Source organism: Carettochelys insculpta, chromosome 8, assembly GCF_033958435.1.
Source record: "Carettochelys insculpta isolate YL-2023 chromosome 8, ASM3395843v1, whole genome shotgun sequence".
Taxonomy (NCBI): Eukaryota; Metazoa; Chordata; order Testudines; family Carettochelyidae; genus Carettochelys; species Carettochelys insculpta.
In genome coordinates this window covers 13,611,746-13,636,559 of record NC_134144.1, presented here as the reverse complement: position 1 = coordinate 13,636,559, position 24,814 = coordinate 13,611,746, and the positions used below count along the sequence as shown (strand labels likewise).

Here is a 24,814-nt window from a genome sequence, read left to right as displayed (position 1 = left end):
GAATTGAAATTAGGGGATGGTGCTTGAATTTGGGCATGAAACCATGCAGGTGAAAGTAAACTGTGCAGCACCAGAGTAAAAGACTGCAAAAGTGTTACATGACTTTTATTAGATTTACCTCATGTTTTAAAATCGTCATACAAATTAGAGTTGACTACTCTAGCCTACTATGAAGCACAACATCTGCATCCTTCTTGGATTCTTGTTATTGTAATTTTTCACAATTCTGTTAATGAGTTTCTCAAATGCAGTGCAGTCATCTTTGGTGGTGTTTCATGTTTCCCCTATTACCAGTCCATGAAATTCCATGATCAGGCAGAAAGCAACTTCTTTCAGTACACAGAATGATATTCAGCAAGAAAAAAGAATGTGCTCAACTGTAGCAGTTGTGACTGGGAGTAGGAAAAGTCGTTCCTACTTCTTTCATCTCAGGAAACAACATAAAGTTGGAGTCAAACCACTAAGAATGATGGTAAAGTCAAATCTTAATTAATTATATGACAGATTAGATTGTGTTCAAATTCTCTATCCTGTACTGATCACACAGCAGCACCATTGCTGGTAGTACCTCACGCCATTCTGTGAACTGCCAAGGCTAGAGGCTATGGGGCTCACCAACTCCTGCCCTATTGGAAACTCCTCAGATGATTACAGAACAATGGCCTTCTGCCAGCCTTTGGGGAACACACAGGCACAGCCAGTGGGCAATCTCAATTCCTAGCTCTGCAGCCAAACTGAAAGGACTTTTTTTTTTTTACAAGCTAGAACATCATAAAAGGGCTATCAGTAAAATACAGTGGAGTTTCTTTTCTCCATTAGATTTGTTTTGTCCACTAAGCAGCATTTAATATATACGCAGAGGCATAATTTATTTTGCACACTCAGTGCCTTGTTCTGTTTCTCCTATATTTTCGTGCCACACCAACAGGGTGGAAATGGGAAGAAACTAGAAAATGTAATTGTTAAACTACTGGAAGAACTCAGAGCAGCTACATGGCAGACTGCTCCCAATTTCTTTTAAAATAGCCTCAGAGGCATAGCCCCCTTAGTCTGTGGCTTCACAAGAAACAAGCAGCCCTTAGCGTCTTAAAGCCTATCAAATAAAGTAATACGTCTGTTAAGTCTTCAAGTACTACAGGACTGCTGGTTTCTTTTTAAAGTGACACCAGCTAACTCTGAGCTAGGTGGAGCCAGTTGCTAGGATTGGTGGATAGAAGAGGTGAGAGGTTATCTGCCAAGCCCAGGCTTTTCAAGGCCACGCTCTCCTGGTTGGCAAAGTTGCTCATGCTCCCAGTTTTCCTACTGCGTGCTGTGACCAGGTAGTACTGAGCAACTCCTCCAGTAGAAAACACTGTCGTGCTTCGACCCGGGTCAAGCCTTTTAGTTTCCTGCGGACTTGGGAACGCTGGAGGTAGGTTTGTTTCTGTTCTTTTCTTTCTCGGACTTTCCCCCCTGCCGACTCTTTAACTCTGTTGTTAAAACGCCGGTGCTGGGACACGCAGGTTGTTACCTGCGGGTCGAGCACGAGGGCAGGGAAGTTTTCAGCTCCTGGCAGGCCCCCACGCCCGCCTGGCGCGGCACTCCCGCCCTCTGCCCCACCCCCACCCGCTCGGGGCCGGGAGCCGGAAGACTGACAGTGGCGGGGCCCGTCGAAGCGGGCCCCTCCCCGAGCGGCAGACGCGGGCTGACCGCCGCCGCCCGGGTTGGGAAGGGAACTGGAGCGAGTCCTCGTGGGAAAAGAAGACGCTCCCTGGCGGGTCGCCGGCCTGTCCCAGGCTGCAGGTCCCGCCCCTCCGGCAACTACCACTGTGCCCGCCCCGCCCGTCTGCCCGCTCGCCCCGCGGATTCAGCGCCCCGGGCGAGCGAGCGAGCGACTCAGGCGGCGCTGGGCTGCCGCTTCCGCCGCACGGCCGGCCTTTTGGCGCATGCGCGCGCAGGCCTGGCCGGCCCGAGGCAGCGGCGGGCGGGGGCCGCTGGCAGGTGAGGGGGTTTCCGGACGGGCGGGACGAGCGCGGCGGCCGTAGCGACGCAGTCGGAGGCCGAGTCCCCCCCGCCTCCCCGCCCCGCAGGGAAGCCCTGTGTGGCGGGCTGCAGGCGCCGCTCCCGGCCGCGTGGGCGGGGCTCACTGAGGGGGAAGCAGAGATGTCCAGTCCCTCAGCGCTCCGGTCTCCCACTCCCCCCTGCCCCGCACAGCCCCCCTGTCCCTCCTCCCCCGCCCGAGCCCGAGCCCGAGCCCCTCTCCTGTCTCCCACGGGCCCGCCTCTGGTCCCCCTCTTCCCACAGCCCGCCCGCAGCGGGGGCCCCTGAAAGCTGGGCGTTCGGGCGGCCACCCCGGCCCCATCTGATTGCTGCCCAGCCCCCTTAGCAGCCAGCGGCACGTCTCCCTGTGCCTTGGGGCGCTCAGTAACTGCTGTTCTGCCCGTGGATGGGAAAAAAACAGAGGGGTCGTTGCCCAACCCCCTGTCCCCGTAGTTCCCTGCATCCCCCCAGACGGTCAACTCTCTCAGAGCGTTGGCCGTCCATTGCCCTTTGTAGACCCCTAGCACCACTTGCTTCCCTTAACAAAAACAGCAAGAAGTCCTGTGGCCCCTTATAGACTAATAGATATTTTGCAGCATAAGCTTTTGCGGGCAAAGACCCACTTCGTCAGCTCTTCGTCCCGCATCTGACAAAGCGGGTCTTTTCCCGCAAAAGCTTACGCTGCAAAATATCTGTTAGTCTGTAAGGGGCCACGGGAATTCTTGTTGCTTTTGAAGATACAGACTAACTCGGCTACCTCTACTGCTTCTCCTAGCCTTCTTCCCAATCTACAAATGGAGGAGTAGGGTCACAGTGCTGGTTGGGTGTAAAGTAGGTGTTACTTAAGTGTAACACAACACAAATATGACGTGTGGCTAGGGGTACGTCCCACTTAGAAGAAGACTGACACACTGCCGGTCGATCTTCCAGGGTTCAATTTTGCGTGCATAGTGGGGATGTGCTGAATTGAACTATATGGCACTGCCATTGAGCCTGGGACTCCTTACAGTTGCAAGGAGTAATGTAAATCAATGGGAGGCTCTGTGGGTGATGGCAAAAATCAGTTTTAAATAAGCTGACTCCAGCCACCCAGTTCTCGTAGCTGGATTTGTGTATCTAAAATGAATTTTGCCTGCTAGTATAGCCCTGTCCTAGGACTAGCTATGAATCACTCACCTGATGGTCCAAAAACGAGAACATCATGCAAGCGTATCTGCTTCACTTGTGCCTTCCTCTTCAGGTGAGATATGTGGTGGTAATAGAGGCATGAAACTAGGATGCAGGATTTTGTTTGTATTTTGATTTTTAAAGAGTGACTGTCCATCCTTACTTCCCACCACTTCTCCCTGTGTCTGTCTGTAGTGTCCACTAGCCACTCTGGGCAGGCTGGTTTCTCTCCACAAATCTCTTCAAGATAAAAAACACACGAACGTTTCTTAAAATGTCATTTGTTTTAAAATTGTGGATTAAACCATTTCAGAACTAATCACGTTTTTCTACTAGTTTAGGATTTATGTTTACAATGTTTCATGTCAACACAATTCAGCTGCCATGCCATGTCTGAGAATGCTGGCTGGAATGGGGAGCAGGGGAGATAGAACAGCTAAGTCACAGAACACAGGAGATGCTGAGAGCTGTAACTGATGGTGCCAGAAATCAAGCAGTGAAGATTTGGAATTGGGAAAGCTGCCAAACTCAGTGTGAATGTGTTATGATGTGTTTCTGTTTGGGTTTGACTGACCAATAGAGAGGAGCTGGTCTGGCTGTGGGAGGCAGGAGAGGTGCAGGAAATGGGGGCTGTGGGAGGAAGGAGCTTTTGTGCAGCCCCTTTTAACTGAAAGGACCACACTTGGAATTGAGATGTAATTCCCAGTGAGAGGACATATACGTGCTCCAGCTCTCATCTAGCTAGCGCAGTAAAAACAGTGCCAGTGGCAGGAGGGGATTGCTGCCCTGGGTATGTGCCTAGCATATCTGATAGGATCACGCTCAAAATGCTGCCTCTTCTGTGGTACTTATTTGAAAACAAGTCCTTAGGCAAACATGTGTAGAAAGACCTTATATCTGTGCTTTCTTGCAGATACCTTTTTTATAGTGAAGCGGGTGCAGCAATATGTGGTACAAAGGATTGGGGAATTGGTCTGTGTGAAGAGGAAGAGGAGGTAAGCAGAATTTTGATGTGTGGTGTGTTGTTTCAGCAGGAGGGAGAGGGTAAGCTGAACTGTGTTTTTATTCCTGGCTCTGGAAAGTGTTGTCTAGTAATTAGAGAAGAAGTTGACCTGACTTCTGGACTGTAGTTCCCCTGCACCTGAGTTCACAGGAATGCCTTGCTGATTTCTCCCTGACACAAGTGCAATCGCCTTTTACCTGCTGACTGCCTCCTGAGCTCTCGGAGACTGTGAATTTAGTGTTAGTTGAGCCCCTGCCACTTTTCCTTTTGTCTTTGTACCAAGATAGCCTTGTTCAAAGGCCTAAAGACACCTCGCTGCCAAATTAGAAGCGAGTGGTCCACTGAGAAATCTCAACATATCCAGGAGAGAAGGGACCTGGCAGTGAAACAGAAAGCGTATTATTCTCCATTAAATGTAAGAAAATGGTATTAATTTCCCTAGAACTCTGTTAGTTTCATCCCCATGAATCTATAGGACTTTTTCTTAAGGGAGGTTTGAGAATAGGCAGGAGACTCTTTTTTGTTTCACATTTCACTGAATAGCAAAGTAGCTGCAGAGTGGTGTAGGGGAGGGGATGTACACTGTACAGCTGCCATAGTGCTGAGAACTTGGGCTTCCAGGTGATAGTGCCACTGCTGGTGTGTTTCAACCAAGAGGCCAGGGGGAGCATCAGCCATTTTGGGAGAAGGGCAGAAAATATTTTCAGTACACTCATCACCCTCAGCGGCTGAGTGCTCCCCCCAAGCTCTGGCAGACATAATGCCAGCCTTGGGGAGGAGAAACTTCTCCTCCTCCTGGTCCATGGGAAGTGGTGGCAGAGTTCCCATGGTGCAAACCCAAGGGCAGAAGAAAGTCTCACTTGACCTCTGCCAGCCCTGGGAAGTTGTAATCAAGCTGCTGGACCAGGAGCAGCACCTTGTTCTCTCTCCAATTCCTTCCAGCCCTGTAAAGACATTGGAGCCATGCTTGAAAAGTGAGCGTGAGGGGTCAGCAGAGAACTCCTCTCTCCCCCAATAATGTGTGGAGAAAGAATCGGAGCTTGCCAGCCTGCTGCAAAGTGGTGCCTAGGGCAAGGATTTAGGTCATCTGCTGAATATTTGGAAGAAGTACCTGGCCAGCAGAGTGTATCAAAGATGCTGCTTAGTGCCTCTTAGAAGCTAAATTTCAGTTATGCCCTAGCATCAGTGTATTTGATTGATCACATTGGGCTTTTCTTGCCCTTTTCTTTCTCAGGTTGTGAAGTGCTTCTCCTGAAGAGAGCCTCCAGCATGGGTGATGACACGAGCATGATGTTTCACCAGCAGCTTCTAGCCATTGATGAAAATCTGGGAACTGACGAAGTGGAGGCCCTGAAATTTCTCTGTAGTGACTTGATCCCCTTCAGAAAGCTAGAAGCTGTAGAATCAGCTAAGAGCATTTTCCAGCTCCTTATGGATAAGGATGTTCTAAATAAAGAAGATACTTTCATACTAGCTGAGCTTTTGTACAGGATCAAGTGTCACTTCTTGCTCCAGAAACTTGGCTATACTAAGGAAATAGTAGAAGAAAAGCTACCCTGGAAAGGGAAGGTGTCTCACTACAGGTGAGCTGTCTGGGAAATGGGTGTCTCCAGGCATTTTCTGCTTTGAAAGGTTGTTGATCTGTTACTTGTTGTGTAACATCTGGAAGTTACGAAGTGTGACTTGATGATTAGGTTTTACAGTGTGCAGATGCTCTGATTAATCACTGACATTTAATAATTGTTCTTGGGATGAGGCTGCAAAGCTCAGAGCATTCTTGGGCCAATAACACATTAGAAGGGCCTGGGTCGTCATCTGTCTGTATGTAGCGCATCTCTCTCCCATAGCTTTCTACTGTCAGCTCTGTGGTGCTTCCTTCTTTGTTCTGTCCCTCTGCCTCTGTGAATTTTTATTGGATTGGGTTTCTTTTAATGTCCTCTTCTTCCTACACCAAACTAAATTCCCTCAGTTGCTCCATATTATTTTGCTTTTATCAGTGGTAAGTTCTTGACCATAATGCATGGGTGGTGTTCATGCTCTCTATGGGTGCTACACCAACTCTAGCTTTCCAGCATTGCCTGCAGCAGGCTAAGTGGAGATCATGAGGTGTGCTACAGATGAAGCAGCTGGCAGCATTGGAGCACAGCAGAGCTGTCCATAAGGGGGTTAATAACAGACACATTTCCATCTTCGAGCATTTCTTTGGATGTTTGGTCTGAAGGACCTGGGGTGCCACTGTAGGATTTACAGTATGCATACAATGGTATTTAGTTCACTTAACTGGATCTGTGTCACATAGGCAGATGCTGTATGAACTGTCAGAGGACATCACCAACGACGATTTACAAAGAGCCATGTTTCTCTTGAGGGACCAGCTCCCAAAGAAACTGACAAATATGGTATGTGGGGAGAGAGCCAAGAACGTTTGAGGCTCTATTAGTGAAGCAAGAAAAAGAGAGAATGAAGAAGGGTTTGCTAGCTATGTCATCAGCTTGTTGTGTCAGCATGTGGTTGGGGCAGTTGTGTATTTCTGCCAGATGGAAGGTGACGGTGGAGTGGGGTAAGAAGTATAGGCCCTGTCTCTCATTTAGACTAAAGACAGTTATGCATCATCAGCTGTCACTTGTTTTTGCTGTGTGATGGATTCTGAGGCCTTTCAAATTCTAGTGGTCACTAGGAAATATAATACCGGGTAATCTCCCCAGGCATGTCACAGCATAGTTGGTTCTGGTTTGTGTGTATCGATCAAGACACATGACATTAACTAGTTACTTGGTTATGATACAGACTGATACAGTGAGGTCCTGGCCATGCAAACAGGATCAAACCACATTTTGAAGCTGTCAGTGAACTACAGGTTGAACTTCTCTCATCTGGCACCATCAGATAACCGGTGACAGACAAGAGAATTCGCTGGACCACGGGAGATCAAATTGTCTAGCAGTGTTACCAACACTTCTACTGCTTACTGGGCTCTTAGAAGATATTTAGGGGTAAATTACAACTAAATAACAGCACAGAACACCAAGAGCCAGGACTAGTCACTGGAAACAAACTTTATGGGACCACATGAAACTTGGCCACACCTATGATAAGTGGTCATCCTGCTGACTAAAGTCGTACCAGATTACGGATGTTGCCAGACGAGAGAGTTCTGGATTAAAGAGGTTCAGCCTGCATCATGTTACATGATTTGGCATTGCAGCACGTGCCCCCCCGCAGCACTGTGTAATTTACTGTGGAGGCACTTCCTTGGTAGTGGAAAAGTAAAAACTAATAATAACTATAAAGTAAGAAGTGTAAGGCTGGTGGGTATTCTGTATTTCATCAATATGTTCTTCAAGAGAATCTATCTGTTGTTTTTAAAGGCAGGACAGGCTTTTTGTTGAGCATGTTAAGATTTAAGAAACAGTTTAAGTGCACTTGACTCTCTTGCTCTGTTTTACTGGCAGTCCAGTCTAGAGCTGCTGACCTTTCTGGAAAAAAAAGACCTTTTAACAGAGAACAACCTGCAAATGCTGGAGAAGATCTGTATGGAGGTTTCACCTGATCTCCTGAAAGCAGTAAACAAATACAAAATGGAAAGAGGTGGGTAATTCTCAGTGGGCTGATGAGTGACGATTTTATCATGGAGGTCACAGAAGTCATGGAATCAATGACTTCCAGAGACCTGCGTGACTTGAGCTCCCAGCACCTGGGAGCTAGAGGCTGGAAATTGGTGGGGTCCAAGCTCCCAGATACACAGAGAGTAGGGGTTTCCAGCTGGACTAGGGTGCTTTTAGCTCTTCCAGCTGTCTCAAGCAACGGGGCTTCTGGGATGGTATTGGGGATGCTGCACAGCTCCCAGATACTCTGAGCACTCTGGAATATGGAACTGTCCCAGGCAGGAGAGGTCCTGAAGTGCAGAGCTGTGATGGGGGAGCCCCAAGGTACAGAGCTGCAGTAGGTGCTGGAGGATCCTGTAACTCTGAGCCAGGCCCCGTGGGGGGTGGGAAACCTTCAGCTCTTCATTTTTCTCTTGGATGATGTTAGTAAAATCACAGGTAGGTCATGTGGGCTTCCAGGAATTTTTCCTTATTGTCCATTACTTGTCTAGGACTTTTACTAAAAATGTACATGACAAAATCCTAGCCTTATTTATAGGTTATGGATGGACAGTACTCTATAATTGCTATATGTTAACCTGCACAGCAGGGCGGGTTTTGCTGATAGGTGACCAGCTAAGTGAGCGTGTGCACTAGGGCTGCTGGAGCAGTCCTTGTCCATGTCAGACGTGACCTGGGAATGCTGCAGGCAAGGGTGCTCTAGCCCAGCCGGAGCAGCCCTTGTCCGCAGCACTCCCCAGCAGCCTTCCCATTTAATTGGTTAACTGGCTACACTGAGCTTTTAACCGGTTAAGTAATTAAACAAGATTTTACATCCTTAGTGTGCAAGTTTATGCATGTTTGAAGATCTGTGGTTCAATCTCCTGTAGAGTCTGTGCTGTACCTATTAAGCTTATTTCATCTAGGTTAGACATTTCACCTGTAGGTTAGATATTTGCATGTTGCTAGGGCACGATGTTTTATTCAGACACTTATCTAGACCTAGTTTTGAGTGAAACTGGAGAATCACTCTCCCTACTTCCCCCCTCTGCCCCCATTGATTTCACCTCATAGGCTTACAGGCTTATATTCTTCATGGAATTTCTGTATTTTAACATCTCTCACTAGTTGAGGCTCCACATTTCCCTTATTTAAGAGATACCTTTAAGGCACCTGGGGATCTTGTCTTCACAAAGATATTTATTATGCTTTTTCTGTTAGTTTCTCTAGCTCAACAAGAAAGCAGTACGTCAGTGAAAGAAGCTGCATCATTTCCTCCTTGTAGCGCTGGAGGTGATGTCAGGCTGTTGACTTCCTTGGAGGTATGCTGCAATGAGTCTGTTTTCTTCCCTCTTGTTTCTGTATTGTTGCTGGCTGGAGTCCAGCTAAATCTTCCCTTCTGATTTGAGGAAGGGAGCAGAGTCTCCTATAAATGTAACTATCAAGGATATTAAATAATGGGGGTCAGAGCATCCTAAAAGCCAGGATGATAAGAGTGTAACATTTAAAAAATTACACACTGTATAATAAACCTGAGGAACTTGCTACTGCAGGATGTTATTGACACAAATACCTTACTAAGATTCAGGAGGTCTTGACATTTTACACAAGTGAGAATATGTGCCCAGATACAGTTGCAAGGGTTCTCAATTCTTATACAGGGCATAGAGGAGCCGAATCAAAAATAAATTTCTCCCATGGCTCTAGACATGGTGTACACTTAAGTGCATCATGGGACTGAAAGCCTTCATCCTCGGAAGCACCCCTTATTGTATCATAGTTGGAGAGAGGATACACGGACCATTTTTTTTTTCTGATTATGGTAATTCCCATGTTCCTGAAGTATAGGGAATTTTTACCCTGAGTGAACTGCTGGCACATTGACATCAATGATTTTTTTTCAGTGAGTTTAGCATGCTAGGATTTTACTTTTTATGTGATTGAATATGTTTAAGGGTCCGCTCAAGTTTAATGGAATTGTACTTTAATTTAAGTTCACCATATATGCTTTTCAATAAGGGCTTTCCCAAAAATAAAGCCCATTCTACAAGCAGTTTTCTCCTCTTGGTGCTCAAGTCTGGTGGCTTTGCTGTAATTATGAAATGTCTAACCATTACCTCTAAACACATTGCTGCCTTTGGGGACTCTCAGTCTTGCCCCTCTCTGCTTCTCTGTATCTCTTTCCAAAACACTATGTGATACGGATTTATCAAGTCATTTCGTTTTGTTTTTGGTAAAATTACTATTAAAATGTATTTTAATGTGGCTATTCCCTCTTCTTCCTTCATATAGGAGACCCCTATCAAATCACTGGGTTCTAGTATTTATGGTAAGTATTTCTGGAAAGTGGTTTTTTAATATCTTCTCGTTTTATATGTTTCAAATGTTTTTGAAAGTTCTGTTTACAACAGTAGTTTTAACATCATCTGATTTGCTTTTGGTCGGCTTTTTTCTTCTTCTGTTGGCACAAGCTGGTTTGGAGGTTGGCTGCTTAAATTTAGAAAATAATTAGTAATTAGCAAATCCCCCTGTTTTGGACTGTGACAGAGAATCAGCCTGCATGCTTTCCAGAAAGTTTAAAAAAAGCTCTTTGCCTCTTAATTGTACACAAATACCATGAGATTAGGTGACAGGATTCTGTTACACTTGATACAACTACTGATAAGTTCAAATTGTTAATTTCATGGTCCATGGAACAATTTTATTTCTGTCTTTTATTAGTAAATTTATTTATTATTTGTCTTTCTTGCTTTTATAGACTCTTGCAGCTCAGGGCTTGGGAGTCTGAGGGAACATGTGGAGAATGTGCATTTCATAGCTGCCAGACAAGGTCTGTTTGAATAAGTTCTTCTGTGTTTTTCAGTAGTTCCTACTGCTGTCTGTCTAAAAGCAAAGAGAGTATGAATTTTTCAGGTGAGGTTCAAACAGATTTAGAGAGCTCCTGAAATGTCACTTGACAGATATTATGGTCTATTGCACTGTCTTGAAAGGACAGGTAAGTTGGACAAGAAACAAGAAGGGGCTTCTTTTGCGGCCCTCGCTTTCTAAGATAATTGAGAATGTGTAGTACCAGTCAGCGACTTGCAGGAAATCAAAGAATTGCTTGTGCATATGCAGATCACCAGTCTCTTCAGTCCCACTCCTTCAACCTTCCCCGCTGCATGTACAGGCTCTCCTTTTGCTCTCTCCAGGGAGAATTCCCCTTTTCTCAGCCTGTTTAGATGTCATCAGAAAAACCTCTGCTCCCAGCACCAATACTTTGGCCACTGAAATACCACAGCACATGACTCTGGTATTTCCATGTCCTGTTGGAGAAAGTGCAGTTAATCAGGATAAGTCAACAAGGAGCCAAGAATTGGGGTGGCAGCGGGGTGAGATTGCTTCCTCTCACATGGAACATTTATTGCTTAATTAGACTCAATCTGAGCTGCAGGATTCCCTGTAGTAAGTGTCCCAATAGAAAATGAGAGTTATAGGGAAATCAAGTTTGCCTGGGGGGAGATTTCTTGCCCGAATAAATATAATTCCTGTTGTTCTACTCAGCACAAATGGCACCACGCGATTTCATGTTTGTCTCAGCAACTCAAGGTCAAATTGCTCAGCTGAGACGATTAAAGCAGAAAATTTGGTTTTTGTCCTGTAACTACCAAGATTTAGAATGCAGTCTGGAAATGAGAGTCAAACTTGGCTTTTTCCCAGCCTCCCCGTCATCCCCCCAAAAAGATTCTATAATTGGATTTAGAGGTATGTCTGCCCTACAACTTCAATCACTGGGGGCTCCCTGAGAACACAGTTGGGTGTGGAGGGGTGGTCAATCTAGTGACAAATTCTCTGGAAGATTCCTGAGGCAGAATCCATATTCTTACTATTCCAGAGCAGTGCTGATTCTGCAGTACTAATAGGAGTGAAAAATCTTACTTTTGTCACTGAAGTGTGTGACTAGATATGACGCATGGAAGAGAGCTGCTGAGTAAGACAAAGGAATTTTGATTGTAATTTTTCTTTTAGTATAATAACACTTTAATAATAAAAATAATGAAAAGTGATGTGTTTTAGTAGAACTCTGGTTTGGTTCCTCCCTAATTTTCACTCCTTAAACATTGGTCTTAATTTTTTTTTCTAGATGACAGAGCAGTAAATATTCCACGTGACACCTCTGAACTGAGCCAAGAACAACCTGAAAGGATCCACAACCCAGAAAACAAAACAGAGGTTTGAGGGAATCCCATAGATACTTTCTTGACTTTAATCAATAAGTTGAAGGGTTTGGGTCTCAGCTTCAAAGGAGAGTGCCAAGTTTCCTCTGTTTTTAATACCATCTTAGAACCCTAATATATTTTCCTTTTCTCCTTGTACAGTCATGGAATTTCCCTACCTATGAGCCTTAGCCCACTAGGAGACAAATTTGGTAATCTGTTTTGTCCCCTTGTGACAATTATCCCCAACTCCCTACCAACTGTGGAATTCACTTGCTAAGCTTCACCTAATGAAGTATTGAAATCTACCCAGGGCTCCATATTTTAATTCTCAGACAGGATGGCAAGCCTGAGGCCTAAATTTTTCAAAGTGACTACTGATTTTTTTGGTTGGTTTTTTGGGTGCCTAACTTGATACATCTTAAAGTGATCTGATTGTGAGAGCATGCATGTTCCGCATCTCCCAAACTAACCAGTCTCTTTATAGTTTTAAAATTGGAACATCTAAAATTAATGGTCACTCCAGAAATCTTAGTCTGGCTTTTGTGGGTTAAGTCCTTGCTTGACTAGTAATTATTGTCAGTAGTACAATAATACTTTGCCCAGTTGTTATACTTTTTATCATACCTCTGTATTATATAAAATAGAAGTTTCATGTAACAGAAGTCTATGGCGTTTAAGCAAAGCTTAACAGTACTGTATGGTTCATTTTTAGAGCGGTTATGTAAGAGTTTGTTCTCTTTCCTTCCCCTAATGGTATGAGTCTTTCATGAATGCCAATTGGAAAGATGTGCAGAAATTACAGAGGGCAGTCTAGTTCTTTCAGTACAGGGGAGACCATAGAAGGGCAGTTACAGAAACTCTAGGCAGTACAGGGATTGAAAACCCCATGAGGATACAGAAATAGCCACCTCACAGGTGGATTGCACCTTAGGCTCTAAAGGCAATAGATTGTCATTTAAAAATAAAATTCCTTCATAAAAATTATGTCTTTCTCCTTCCTGTCAACAGAAGCTAATGACCTATAAAATGGATGGGCCACACAGAGGCCACTGCCTCATTATTAATAATTTTAGCTTTTCTGGGACTTTTCAGAAGAGGAGAGGATCTTGTAAAGATGCTGGTAAGTCACCTCAGATTTAGAGTCTGCTCTGCCTCTTCGTGGGTTATACTTCTAATGCCTGTATAGGTTTTATTAGCTCCTATTTTAAGTACACCATTATAAGTAGAATGTGTATCACAAGTAGGGGGAGGAACTAACCATATGATAGGTAACTAGACAGGAATAAGTTTGCAGTGACATCTTTATTAGTTCAACCACTGTCTGTAATTCCAAAAGTGTGTCCAGATTAAAACTTCTCCAGGACTTGATATTCCTAGGCCTGCCACAATAGAGGTATGTTAGATACTTTCATCAGTGCACTAAACCCTTTATATATTATGATTTATCTCTTTGAGATGACCCCAAAATATAGAGCTCTCTTGTTATTAATGCCAAGATTGTGCCACTGACATATACTGAATGTGCATATTGCAAAAGTGTCTGGAGGCCATTCATGTTGGGGGCCCATTGTGTTAAATGCCATACCGACAAAAAGGAAATGGTAGTCTCTAGCCTACCCCAGAAAGCATGTATGATTATACATCCAAGTCTTTGGGTGATTTAACCACATTGACTACAGTCTTTGCCTGATATATGCTAGTGCAAATGAGATCCAGGTCAGGCCTTCTAGCTCTTCTTTTTATGTAGACATTTTTTGTAATGGACTATCCTTTTATCTATTGTTTTTTCACTTACTCTCTAACTCTTCAAATCTTATAGTATTCCAAGGTCTCCATTAACTGGTATGAATGAACAGAGTTGGATGCACTTGGAGCAAACCCAACCTGAAATTCTCCAGCGTGCCCAGTGTCTACCATTGGTCCCAGTTTTGCTCACTTAGTTGAGTGCTCACACACACCAAATTGCCTACCAATGTCAGGCCTGGCTTTCTGAAAGTCTGGTGTGAAAATCTCAGGCATGTTTGAACCCCATGATTGTTCCTGGATTATGTTCCATTTATCCTGTTTAGTCTCACATTTTTCTCTAGTATGTGGGTTAGTCAGTGCAGCTTTGTGTAAAGTCTACAACTTTTTAGCTTAGTTTGCATAGCAATTTTATATTATGACTCTATTATCCTCCCATCCCACCCCCAGCTTTTCTTTTTAAAATATATATATATATATATTTTTTTGTTAACAACAGCAGTGCTCGCCCAAGTGTTTACGTGGCTTGGTCTGGATGTGAAGACTTATACCGACAAGACCTCAGTAGAAATAGAAGCTCTCATGCAGCAGTGGCGGTCTTTGGAAGATCACAGAGACAGGGACTGCTTTGTATGCTGCATTCTGTCTCATGGAGAGTCGGGATCCATCTATGGGATAGATGAGCAAGAAGTACCAATCCGCAGGATCATGTCTTACTTCACAGCCAGAAAGTGTCCACAGCTAATTGAAAAACCCAAACTCTTTTTTATCCAGGCATGTCAAGGCAAAGAGATACAACAGGCAGTCTATATTGAATCAGATGCACAGAATCCCGACTCGCTTCCCATACAGCAGCTAGTCTCCCCTTCCCAAAGCATTCCAGAAGAAGCTGATTTCCTCCTTGGCATGGCCACAGTGGATGGTTATGCATCATTTCGCCACATACACGAGGGTACTTGGTACATTCAAGCCCTTTGCAGCAAGTTACAGCTCTTGGTCCCAAGGTAATACTTCTGTGTAGCTTGCGGGTGAGAAATTACTAATAATACAGGGCTGTACACATGGCAGGTTATTGTGTGGCATGCCAGGGTGCAAATTTATAGCATATTAGTAATATCCCATGTAGACACTAGGATTGGCGTAATACTGTTTGAAAGTGTAACTTGCCAACCGGTACTCTGAGATTTTACTGCACTGTAGCAGTGTCCACCTGGGGTACTACTGCCTGGCAAACTGGTGTGCTGTCAGTTTTAAGCTTGACTTCTGTTCAGTAACTTACCATGTAGACAAGCCCATGTACCCAAGTCAGTGAAGAAATGGGAGTGATTGCTGAATCTTTGCTTGCTAAAGGTAGGCCTAAATTTAAGGGTTTATCTATTCTCAAACTCTTTTTTTTTTTTTTAAATTGGTGCTAACTCCTGTATAGGTACACTTAAATCAGTTTCAAACTAGTAATCTGTTTAGCATGTCCCTGGAAATTTGCATAAATGTTTGCAGCACCAAGGCCTTAGGGATAATCTGAGGAGACTGGGTTTTAGTTTTACCAAACCTAACTCAAAACTAACTCTAAGGTTGTTTCAGGTCCAGGTTCTCTTTTTAAGAGGGTTCAGATGAAGTATTTGGTTCCACCCTATCTGTCTATCAAATCAGTGTAGTTCTAGTTTTGCAAAACACAGACCATGTGGATTTTGAGTATTTTTAATGTGTATTTCCATTTGGGGAGATGAGGGTATTTTTAATGGTGCAGTCTGGCTTTGTACCCTCTGTTAAATATACACACACACTGTCTTTTAGATGTTATGATGGAAAAATAGGAAATGCTACAGTCTGATGGGATTTGTTTTTTGCTGCTCCATGGTGTTGGATTGGAGCCTTTGTTACCATAAAATTCATGATGCGCAGTGTTTTTTGTAAACTGCGCTTGTGTGGCCACTAAGGAGAGATTCAAATGCCACCCTCCTTGTTTTCAGAGTACCTGACAGCTAGATGTTTAGTTTCTGCTGGTGGTGCACTTTGGCACATGTCTTGATGCACATGGAAATTTATTTTGCACATGGATGGAAAAGATGATTGGGAACATCGATGATGTGCACAAGTCCAGCCATGAGGAACTCTGATTGGGTTTCTGTGCTGCAGAGGGTGGCAAGCATGGGGTCAGATTTCACCCCAGTATAACCTTGCTGATTTGGATGGAGGGGATGCATCTGGTGCGAGAATACAGTTTTTGGTCATTATTTTTCTCTCTTCATGGATGTATTAATGAAGTGAAGAGAGACAGTGTGCTGTGAATACACTCTGGCATCCGAGAATTTCTTGGTCCCAGTTTTACACACGTACGAGAGACAAGATGTCAGAGCGAATGTAGGGTGTATTTGTAGTTTATCATCTACACCCAAACTCTTTAGTTCCCTTTCCCTATAGCTCAGGGAATTCCAGAAGAATTTCCAAAGGAGGTAGGCCCTAGCCTGTGCCCATTTCACCCCAAAATCTCTACCTTTTTTCCAAGGTGATTCTTTTCTTCCCTCTTTTTAGAGTTGTTTTCCCTCTTTGCATTCCCTCAGCCTCTTGTTGTCCTGGGTATTGTCTCTGGTCTCTGGAATGAGCTGGGTTAGTTTTATGTAGGCCAGACCAGCCATGGGCAACTGAGGCTAGTGAGTGAGCTGCATGCGTGGCCCTCATTCATATCAGTGGGCCACAGGATTGTTGTAACCAAGATGTTCTTGTTGAATACAGGGATTTTATGAACTGCGCTTGCATTTCTGGAATTTGCAGGGTGTACCAAGTGAACTGTAGCAGCGTTTTGATTGGATGCGGAGGTGCACAAGGCTCTCAGTCAATTTTGTGTGCAGTCAGCACACACGTCACATCTCGTGCCCTTGCTTTACATAGATGTCACTTTAGTAATACTGGTAGGGGAAAAAACTACACAGATGGGAACCAGCAGACTCTGGCAACCCTGGACATAGGCAACAGTAAACAAAATCTCTCACAGGCTACACATAGAATGCTGATGGGCCACATCCAGGTTGCCACCATTAGTCCACACTCCCACTAGCAGCCACTGAGAGGGACTGGTCAAGTTGAGTCATTTGCTGGTGAAATCTTTTCCTTTTGTGGCAGTTCATTCTATTGCAAGAGTAGAGGGTATTTGTGAGGTTCCTTGAGTTAGGTACATGGGATGTCAATGAGAGGGTTGCTGTTCATTTCAGTGGGACTTCAGGATAGTGGCTTCCTCGTCTTAATGCCTCAGACTGATTATTTAAGAAGTATTTAGTTTGGCTTACTGTGTTTATAGGCTACTAATTGCATGTTAGGAGTACAGTTGTTGCGTACGTACTGTTGACATTGTTTCCGTGCATCTGGGTTAATGATAGCGCTCTGATCAGAGATACTGTTCTTTCTCTGGCTGTAGAGGTGAAGACATCTTGTCAATTCTTACTCAAGTCAACGAAGATGTGAGCAAACGTGCAGACAACTTGGGAAGAAAGAAACAGATGCCTCAGCCAGCCTACACACTGAGGAAGAAACTGATATTCCCAGTGCCAAGAAGTCCACCCCCATCACTGCAGCAATAGGATTTTTTTTTCTTTTCATGCTGAGTTCCATTTTGCATTGGATGTAGTCCACTACAGCTCTTGGTCAAGCCAGCTCCTTTCTTATTTAATCAGGGTGATAGTAAATGGTTACCATCCCGTATGAGATCTTCCTGAAATTGATAATGCATGGAACCAAAGGAAAAGTGCCATAGGTATAGTCTGTGGGCCAACTGCTCATAATGTTGTTTTGCACATATGACTGGTGGGGATGGCTGATGTAATGATTGTATGCAGAGCACTTGCACGCACTTATGAGTTTCTGCAGGTGAAATAGGTGCTGCATGGGTTAAAGTGGACCCAATAGGGGTGTCAATGGTCTGCTGTAAATCCATGTTCTTTCCTCCATAGATTAGTGGTTTGGAATCTTGCAAGTGAAATCTTTTGTCTTGTGGAATAGTCTCCAAAATCAGGGTAGACAAGACATCAGCAAATGCACTGTAGGGAGCTAACCGTGCAGGGGCAGCTGGACATTAGCCTACTGCATCTCAACTCTTTGTGGAGCCATTAGATTGCTCATGTAAAGTGCTTGGAATCCCACAGTGCATGCTTTAAAATGGGATGTAAATTTGACATGTGGTCACAAGATCTGCATTATTGCCTCCTGCAGTAAACTAGCTTTCTCATTGCCTTAATGTAGGGTGGGATAGGGGCTATAGTTGAATACAAAAGAACCACTGATAGAAAGTAATCTGTCAGATGGGTTTTGTGGTTTCAAATCTGCTGTGGACATATGTTTTGATTGCTGTTTTTAAGCACAGAGGTCTATAGGGATTCTCTGTTGTTTATAAATTCCACCAAAAACGTGGACATATGTGAAATGGGTGAGAGCTAGACTGGAACAAAACTCATATCTTTGGACTAAGGATGATTATATTCCCGTCTTCCAATGTAAGTGCACCTTGCAGGACTGCCCTGTGAGATCAGAAGTGGAATTCAATGTATAGTAAAATCTTCAGTGGCCCACTTCTTAACTTATCTTTTCACATTTTTTGTTGCCCAAGCTGGTAGTGTTCTCATGTGGTGACCAGGGTGTATGGCAACATAAATTGAAATTCATCAGCAAAAATTCCAGTTATTAAAACACTGACTTACATTTCTATAGCCTCTTTCATTTCAAAGAATGCTTTTCCAACATTATCCATACAGAACTAATTCCATCAACAAAATACGGCCGCCTCTGATTTAGAAGGCAGCAGCCAGCTTTGTATAGCAATGGAAAAGGTTTTGGAGAGAAGGAAAATTTTGCCAAGGGCGAACAGGACAATTTCCTAGTCCCACAAAACATGAAATAGGATTTATTGTGTGTACATGGCAGCAGACAAAGCCTCAGTATATTTAGAATCTCAATCTGAAACTCATTCCATAAAACTCTCTTATCTACCTCAATTGGGCACTGCTGGGATATATGACTCTTTGATTCCAGAAATACTAGCTATTTCAGACTTTATGCATAGGTAGGAGGTGATTTTAATAAAATGATGCTATTTTCATAAAAGCTGGTAACGTTTTTTAGTTGCACAGATTGTTCAATCCAAAACACCACTCCCAAGAAAAATAATCTCCCCCATCATGCAAAAGTGAGCCCTTTAGGTGAAGGAATAGGGCTGCAATTTAAGAGGCCTGCCTTCAGTTTCCGGTTTTGCCTCAGACTTCCTGCTTGACCCTGGGCATGAGATTTAATCACTCTGTGCCTCAGTTCTGTTTATAAAAAGGGAGTAATATTATTCTCCTAGGTTTCTGGTGGTGTGAGACTATGGATGAAATAACTAACATTTGTGAGATGCCCAGATACCTGGAGGGGGGGACAATATAAATATCCAAATAGATAAACCTGGATCTCAGTCCACAAGATTTAAAGAGAAGATACTTGGGAATATGCAAGGACCCAGTCCTGTAAGGTGCTGATGGCCCACAAGTCCCTCTGAATGAAAAGGAATTTGAAGGGATTCTATGTCTCACAGGATTGGGCCTTTATTTGCTTTTTGAGGCAGACTTTGTTATCCCATGGTTATCCCTTTGGTATCCTGTCGGCTGGGGTCCATATACACCAGGTCCCTGTTGAATAAATAACCCATGCTGGAGTCATTTAGGAAGCTATCTCCTCAGGCTGTCTTAGCAGTTTGCCGCACTCTCTCTGCTTATTGCTTCTGCATTCTGAGCAGCTGAGCTGAGGGAAAGAGCCAACCTCAAACCTCTTCCCACAATCTTCCCCAGCAGTCATTTTCTGTGCTCGCCTGACTTGCCTCCCAAATGTAGAATCTTTACCCAGGCTTTACTTGACTCTTCAGTGCTGACAATGAGTTTGTTGTATATAGATATGTCTCACAGGCTCTAGTAACACTAATCACAAACACCAAAAGAAAAAAATTTCCTAGTCACAGGTGGACCTGTTCTGTTCGTTGGTGATTATCTTGCTAATGCCTATGTTTCCTGGAAAATAGCCTTCCTTCTTGGACTCCTTTTAATTCTCCAATCACCTTAATCATTACTAGCCATGCCTGTGGCCAGACTGGCATGGAAGGGGTTTCTGTTTCAGTGCTTCCTTTAATATTTTCTGGATAATTAAGTATATTGCCTGTGCTACATTTCCAGCTCGTGCTAGTATAGAGAGGAAGGCCCATTTATTAAACCCAGGGACTTCATTCTTGTGAACAGCGTTTTTGGCCCATTTTTGAGTCTGAGAGAGAGTCTACTGGGTCCACCTTGGTGAAGCCGCTGGATTTTCTTAAAATACTCTGAGTGACAACTCTTGGTATTTTTTTAATTGGAACATTGTGCCAAATGTATTGTGACAGTCATATTTTGTTATGAGCATTTATTTTGTGTATACTTTCTGGTTTGCAGTGTAGTGCAATATTTGTGCTAGCCAAATACCATCTGAAAACCTTTGCCTAAGTACTCCCATTGTCTGCAGATGGCTAACATTGCTGACTTCAGTAGAAACTGTGCATATGGCCCAAAATGTCAGCCCACAATTCCATAAACTGGGGGGCAGCTCCAGGCTGATGCTGCAAAATACTGCTTAAGAGCTGCACTTTTTAAATACACTCCTTGTAGAATAGTTCAAGTTGGAATTTGGGTGGTATAATGCAAAAAAAAAATTGCTTTCTCCTTTCAGAGTTTTAGCAATGTCTTTGCCCTTGCCAGACCTGAAGTATTAGAATACATTTGCTGAGGCAAAACAGTGGCCACTGATCCTCTAGTCATTCGCATCATCATATGCAGGCTGTTGGCGCTTACCTGTGCATTCTAATATCTGTACTATGGCAAACAACCCAGTTCTCCTGCTCTGGCAGTTGAGCACTTGGGAATGTGAAAGGTTTAAAAGAAAAATGTGTATACTTACAGGTTGAACCTCTCTAATCTGGCACTCTTTCAACCAGCAACATCTGAAACCTGGAAGGATTTTAGTTAGCTGGATGACCACTTACCATAGGTGTGGCCAAGTTTCCTGTAGTCCCATGAAGTTTGCTTGCTGCCACTCTGTGTTCTGTGCTGTTATTTAGCTGTAATTTACCCCTAAATGTCTTGTAAAAGCCTAGTAAGCAGTGGAAATACTGGTAATGCTGCTAGACAATACTGACCTGTGGTTTGGCAAATTCTCTCATTCAGCAACATGGGTGCTGGACTAGAGAGGTTCATCCTGTATGTTGCATCCATCCTGAAAGTGGTGTTCTGTTAATACCAGAGCATGGTTGCAACCCTTGCATGAAAGCAGTAGCAGGCTGCAGTGATGTGACCAGTGCCATTTGGATGGGTATCTTTGGACCACCTCAGCAGGAAAGTTTGGAAAGGTTGTCAGGCAAGTCAATATATCTCACTCCAGTAGCCAATATTTCTCTCCAAGTGTTTTCTTAAGGACCCAAGAGAGAGTGATGGGTGGAATAGGCTGTCCATCTATTATTTTGCCTACAAATTAGACCTGGTTTCCAGCATGCTAATTTAGTTACTTGATTTCCAATTCCAATATGTCTTTGTTTACCATACCTGATCTTCACACAGTCCTTGAATAACAATGGGAATCCTTTTAGTTTGGACTGATTTAGTTTTTGTCTCAATTTTGCACCTTTTCCCATCAATATTTATTACAAGTATTGGGACATTTTGTGAACTTTCACTTATAGTTGTGCTCATGGTTATGGTAGGCACAATTATCGCTGTGGGGGACTTTGGGCAACAGAGAACAACATGGAAAAAAATAGGAATTTAGTAATGAAACTGCTGGGACAGACTCTGCGGAAGAAAGGGAAAGCAATCTGCACCCTGAAAAAAGGCGCTGCCTCTGAAATTGCTGCATGTGGTAAAAGACATGCTCCAGAGAGAACTGTGTGTGTGTGTGTGTGAACAAACAGCCGAGAGTTGTCCTGTTGGTAAATAAAATAACTTTCTCTGTCAGGCTGGATCTACCTTTTCTTGGTTCTTGGCACCTCTGTACAAGTGGAACTAAATATAAAGTGATAAAGCCAGAGAATTCAAATTTGACGTTGAAGCTGAACCAGCCTCTACTTGCTGTTTCTATCCTGTGTCCTCAAGCTATTAACCCCAGGCCTTTCATTAACACTTAAAATGGTCAGGAGAAGTTTGGGGGTTTTACTGGGAAGGAATCAACATCCTAAATGATGTGCGTTTGTATGTATTTTAGAAGTAGATGGTGGCTTTTTAAGGAAAGGACATCTTTTAAATCTAAAATAAGTTAGTACAACTCAACAAAGCTGATGCCAAATGTAATGGACCCCAGCTCTCCTGATGCTTGTTCTTATGAAGTATGGAGTTCCAATAACTGTGCCTGTTTCTATCCCTAAAAATTCTCTCCAGCAGACAATGGCCAAAACTAGATGAACATTCTGGATATAGTAATATAGCACTGGAAGGAGAGATCTATGCTGGGAAGGGAATGAAAAACTCTTTAATGCCAGTGTATGGTCTCAGTTGTTATAACTGGTTGCAATGTTGGCCCAGCAGGTACCAGCTTTTTCCAAGGCCTTTAGGTCTTGCTGAACGCTGAGAAAGGCATGGTTGGAAGCCAGTCTGGCCCACCTGTGTGTTAGTATTGTTAATATAGGTGTTAAATTTATCAAGCTCTGTTTTTAGTTTTGAGACTTTATGAAATGTTTTGTTTGTTGCTACGTTGAATGAATCTACTTGCTATAAAACTGGAAACCTCAGCCTTCAGGAGAACAGCATAACCAAGTGTGAAACACTACCACAAGAGTTGTCATCTCCTGACCAACAGAATGTAGAACAAAATGGCCACATTTTGTGGATATCAGACACAAACCATTGTGGAACATCAGTGGACAAAAGACTTAATCCCATCACAGCTTGAGTGTGGGGAACGGAATAAAAATCCCTGTCCAGAAGAATGTGTCATCTCCTGTGCTGCTTTTACTTCAGGGAAAGAATAAGACTTCTAAGCATAAGCAAGAGATCCCCGGATTTTTATCTACCATTAGACCTAAAGGACATACACAGTTTGCATTACAATGGCTGTTACTTTTTGAAACCTAAGCCTGTAACTCATGTGTTTGTGTGTGTTTACCTTGCTTTACATTGTAAATGACTTTTTTTTTTTTTTGTTAATAAATCTTTAGATTGGCTACAAATGCCTTTGGTGAGAGATCAGAGATACAATTGACCTGGAGTAAGCGATTGGTCCTTTGGGACTGAGGCTTGTTACAATTTTTTGGTGTACACGACTATCTTTCACAACAGACAGATGGGGAAACTTAGTAGCTCCATGAATAGGCTGCTACAGTGCTTGAAGAGTTCACACTTGGTTGGAAAATCTAAGTAGAGAACTGATACCCAGTTTGGGGTTTGTGCCTTGGTTTTTAACAGTCTGTCCTGAGGTTGGTATTGACATTTGTGAACTACTCTAGACAAAAATGAGTGACTATGAAGAGCATTGGTAGGAGGGTAGTATTATATTTTTATATATTTAATGTTTTAGATGCTTCTATAAAAAGATTACCCCAGTAAATGAATTCATAGGATGCATGCAGAAGGTCACCAATGAGGAATTATATAGAAAGATACAGACGAAAGAGAACCTGCTGCAGAATGTTATAAAACGGAAGTTACAACTATTTGGGCATGTGGAAACCCTCTTGTATAAGAAGCCATTTAACATCCCTTACTTCTGCACGCACACAAGAGCCTGTCCTTTCCTTGACCTGTTTGGGAATAGCAGGAAGGATGAGCTCTATGGAATGCGTTAATGAACTGTTTGGAGTAAAGGCTCCAGCTCCCTAGTACCTGTTTCTCTTTGAGAAGTGATTTACGATTCTCTAACTAATTGCCTCTGACACTGGGCTTTGTTTGTGTAAGGGTATAAAATACTAGAGTTAGCTGCATCAAGCAGCTTTGCTGGACTGGTTTTACTCGTGTCCAGTTTGGCTCATCTGTTGCCTTACTGAACTCAATAAAGCTGAATGTTAGCCCCCTACACATAGAGAAGTCTTGTGCTTCAACAGTCTGGAAGTTCCACCGAGATCCAAACACACCCCTTGCCCGGATGGAGGGACTGGTGCCCCACTTCCAAGCTCTCAAGAGTGCTCAGTAGAAGGTAAGGGGGTACCTGTACAAAAATCTCCCAGCAGGGTCTTGGGACTGGAGTGCCGGCTGGCCGTCAGGGTAAGGGGGAGCTACAGGTTCCACCTTTGTGGAGCGGCTAATGCTTTTTGTCTGTCTGTTTTAGTCTGTTAGGTCTGTCTTGTATGTCACAGTTCCACCAGGGCACACCGGTGTCTCTAGTGAGGCAGCCATGCGCTGGACCCTCTGTGTTCAGATGCTAAAAGCTGGTGTGGTGCCACTACTCTCTTTCGGCACACAGAACTGTGGAAAGCCTTGTTGCCTCCCTCTGTTTTTGTTCTGAAGAAAGACTAACCTTTAAAGATTTCCCTAAGCCCGGGAAGACTTAAATCCTGCCAGGCCGTTTCCAGGCACCAGGACGCAGACATCCTGCCAGGCTGGAGCGGGTGCCGGGAACCCCCCCGCGAGCCAGGTGGACTCTGATCCAGTGCGTTGCACCCCGTGAGCCAGGTGAACTCTGGTTCGGTGCCTCACAGGAGGAGAGGGGGAGGAAAGATCTGGTGAGCCAGGTGGACTCCAGTCCAGTGCCTCGCACCCTGTAAGCCAGGTGAACTCCAGTTTGGTGCCTTGCAGGGAGAGATCTTGCAAGCCAGGCGAACTTCGGTTCGGTGCCTCACAGGGAGAAAATAAATTATGGGGATAGGTCAGTCTACTTGCAAGTTTTTAGATAAATGGAATTGGTATACCAGAAATGATCCTTTGAAGCAACTTCTTCTAGAGGGTACATTTGACTTTATATAAAAAAACAGAAAAAAGAAAGGAAAATAAATTATTTCTCTCCAGAGGGCATTAGAATCAAAAGGTAGCAAAAATTTCTCAAACACAAGTTACTGAGAGTAAGGAATGTCGGAGCAGTTGCATCTGGGCTGTAAGAAACAGCTGATTGAACAAAAGCCCAGACTGTAAGACCTT

General features: G+C 43.8%; 1 protein-coding gene across 6 annotated transcripts; it reads left to right on the top strand.

Annotated features, from left to right (window-relative positions):
* Window positions 1-1,271: 1,271 nt before the first annotated feature.
* LOC142017058 (caspase-10-like) lies at window positions 1,272-22,887 on the top strand. Of its 6 annotated transcripts, none has more exons than XM_075001677.1 (12): window positions 1,272-1,411; window positions 4,100-4,181; window positions 5,424-5,772; window positions 6,489-6,588; window positions 7,642-7,777; window positions 8,995-9,095; window positions 10,066-10,102; window positions 10,532-10,603; window positions 11,897-11,985; window positions 12,981-13,092; window positions 14,218-14,719; window positions 17,128-22,887. In XM_075001677.1, exons 3-12 carry the CDS (start codon window positions 5,459-5,461, stop codon window positions 17,288-17,290), a joined length of 1,626 nt encoding a protein of 541 aa, XP_074857778.1. In that variant the 5' UTR covers window positions 1,272-1,411; window positions 4,100-4,181; window positions 5,424-5,458; the 3' UTR covers window positions 17,291-22,887. The 6 variants fall into 6 exon arrangements, with proteins under 6 accessions (XP_074857778.1, XP_074857774.1, XP_074857779.1 ...); XM_075001673.1 differs by having other exon boundaries at window positions 14,215-14,719; XM_075001675.1 differs by lacking the exon at window positions 1,272-1,411 and adding an exon at window positions 1,964-1,980 and having other exon boundaries at window positions 14,215-14,719.
* Window positions 22,888-24,814: the final 1,927 nt, after the last annotated feature.

What these genes read in the sequence shown, in the direction of transcription:
- LOC142017058 (XM_075001673.1), top strand. Translation starts at nt 5,459, where the DNA reads ATGGGTGATGACACGAGCATGATGTTTCACCAGCAGCTTCTAGCCATT. An exon ending in CAAAGAAACTGACAAATATG is followed by an intron (nt 6,589 to 7,641) that starts GTATGTGGGGAG and finishes TTTTACTGGCAG; the next exon opens with TCCAGTCTAGAGCTGCTGAC. An exon ending in GGCTGTTGACTTCCTTGGAG is followed by an intron (nt 9,096 to 10,065) that starts GTATGCTGCAAT and finishes TCCTTCATATAG; the next exon opens with GAGACCCCTATCAAATCACT.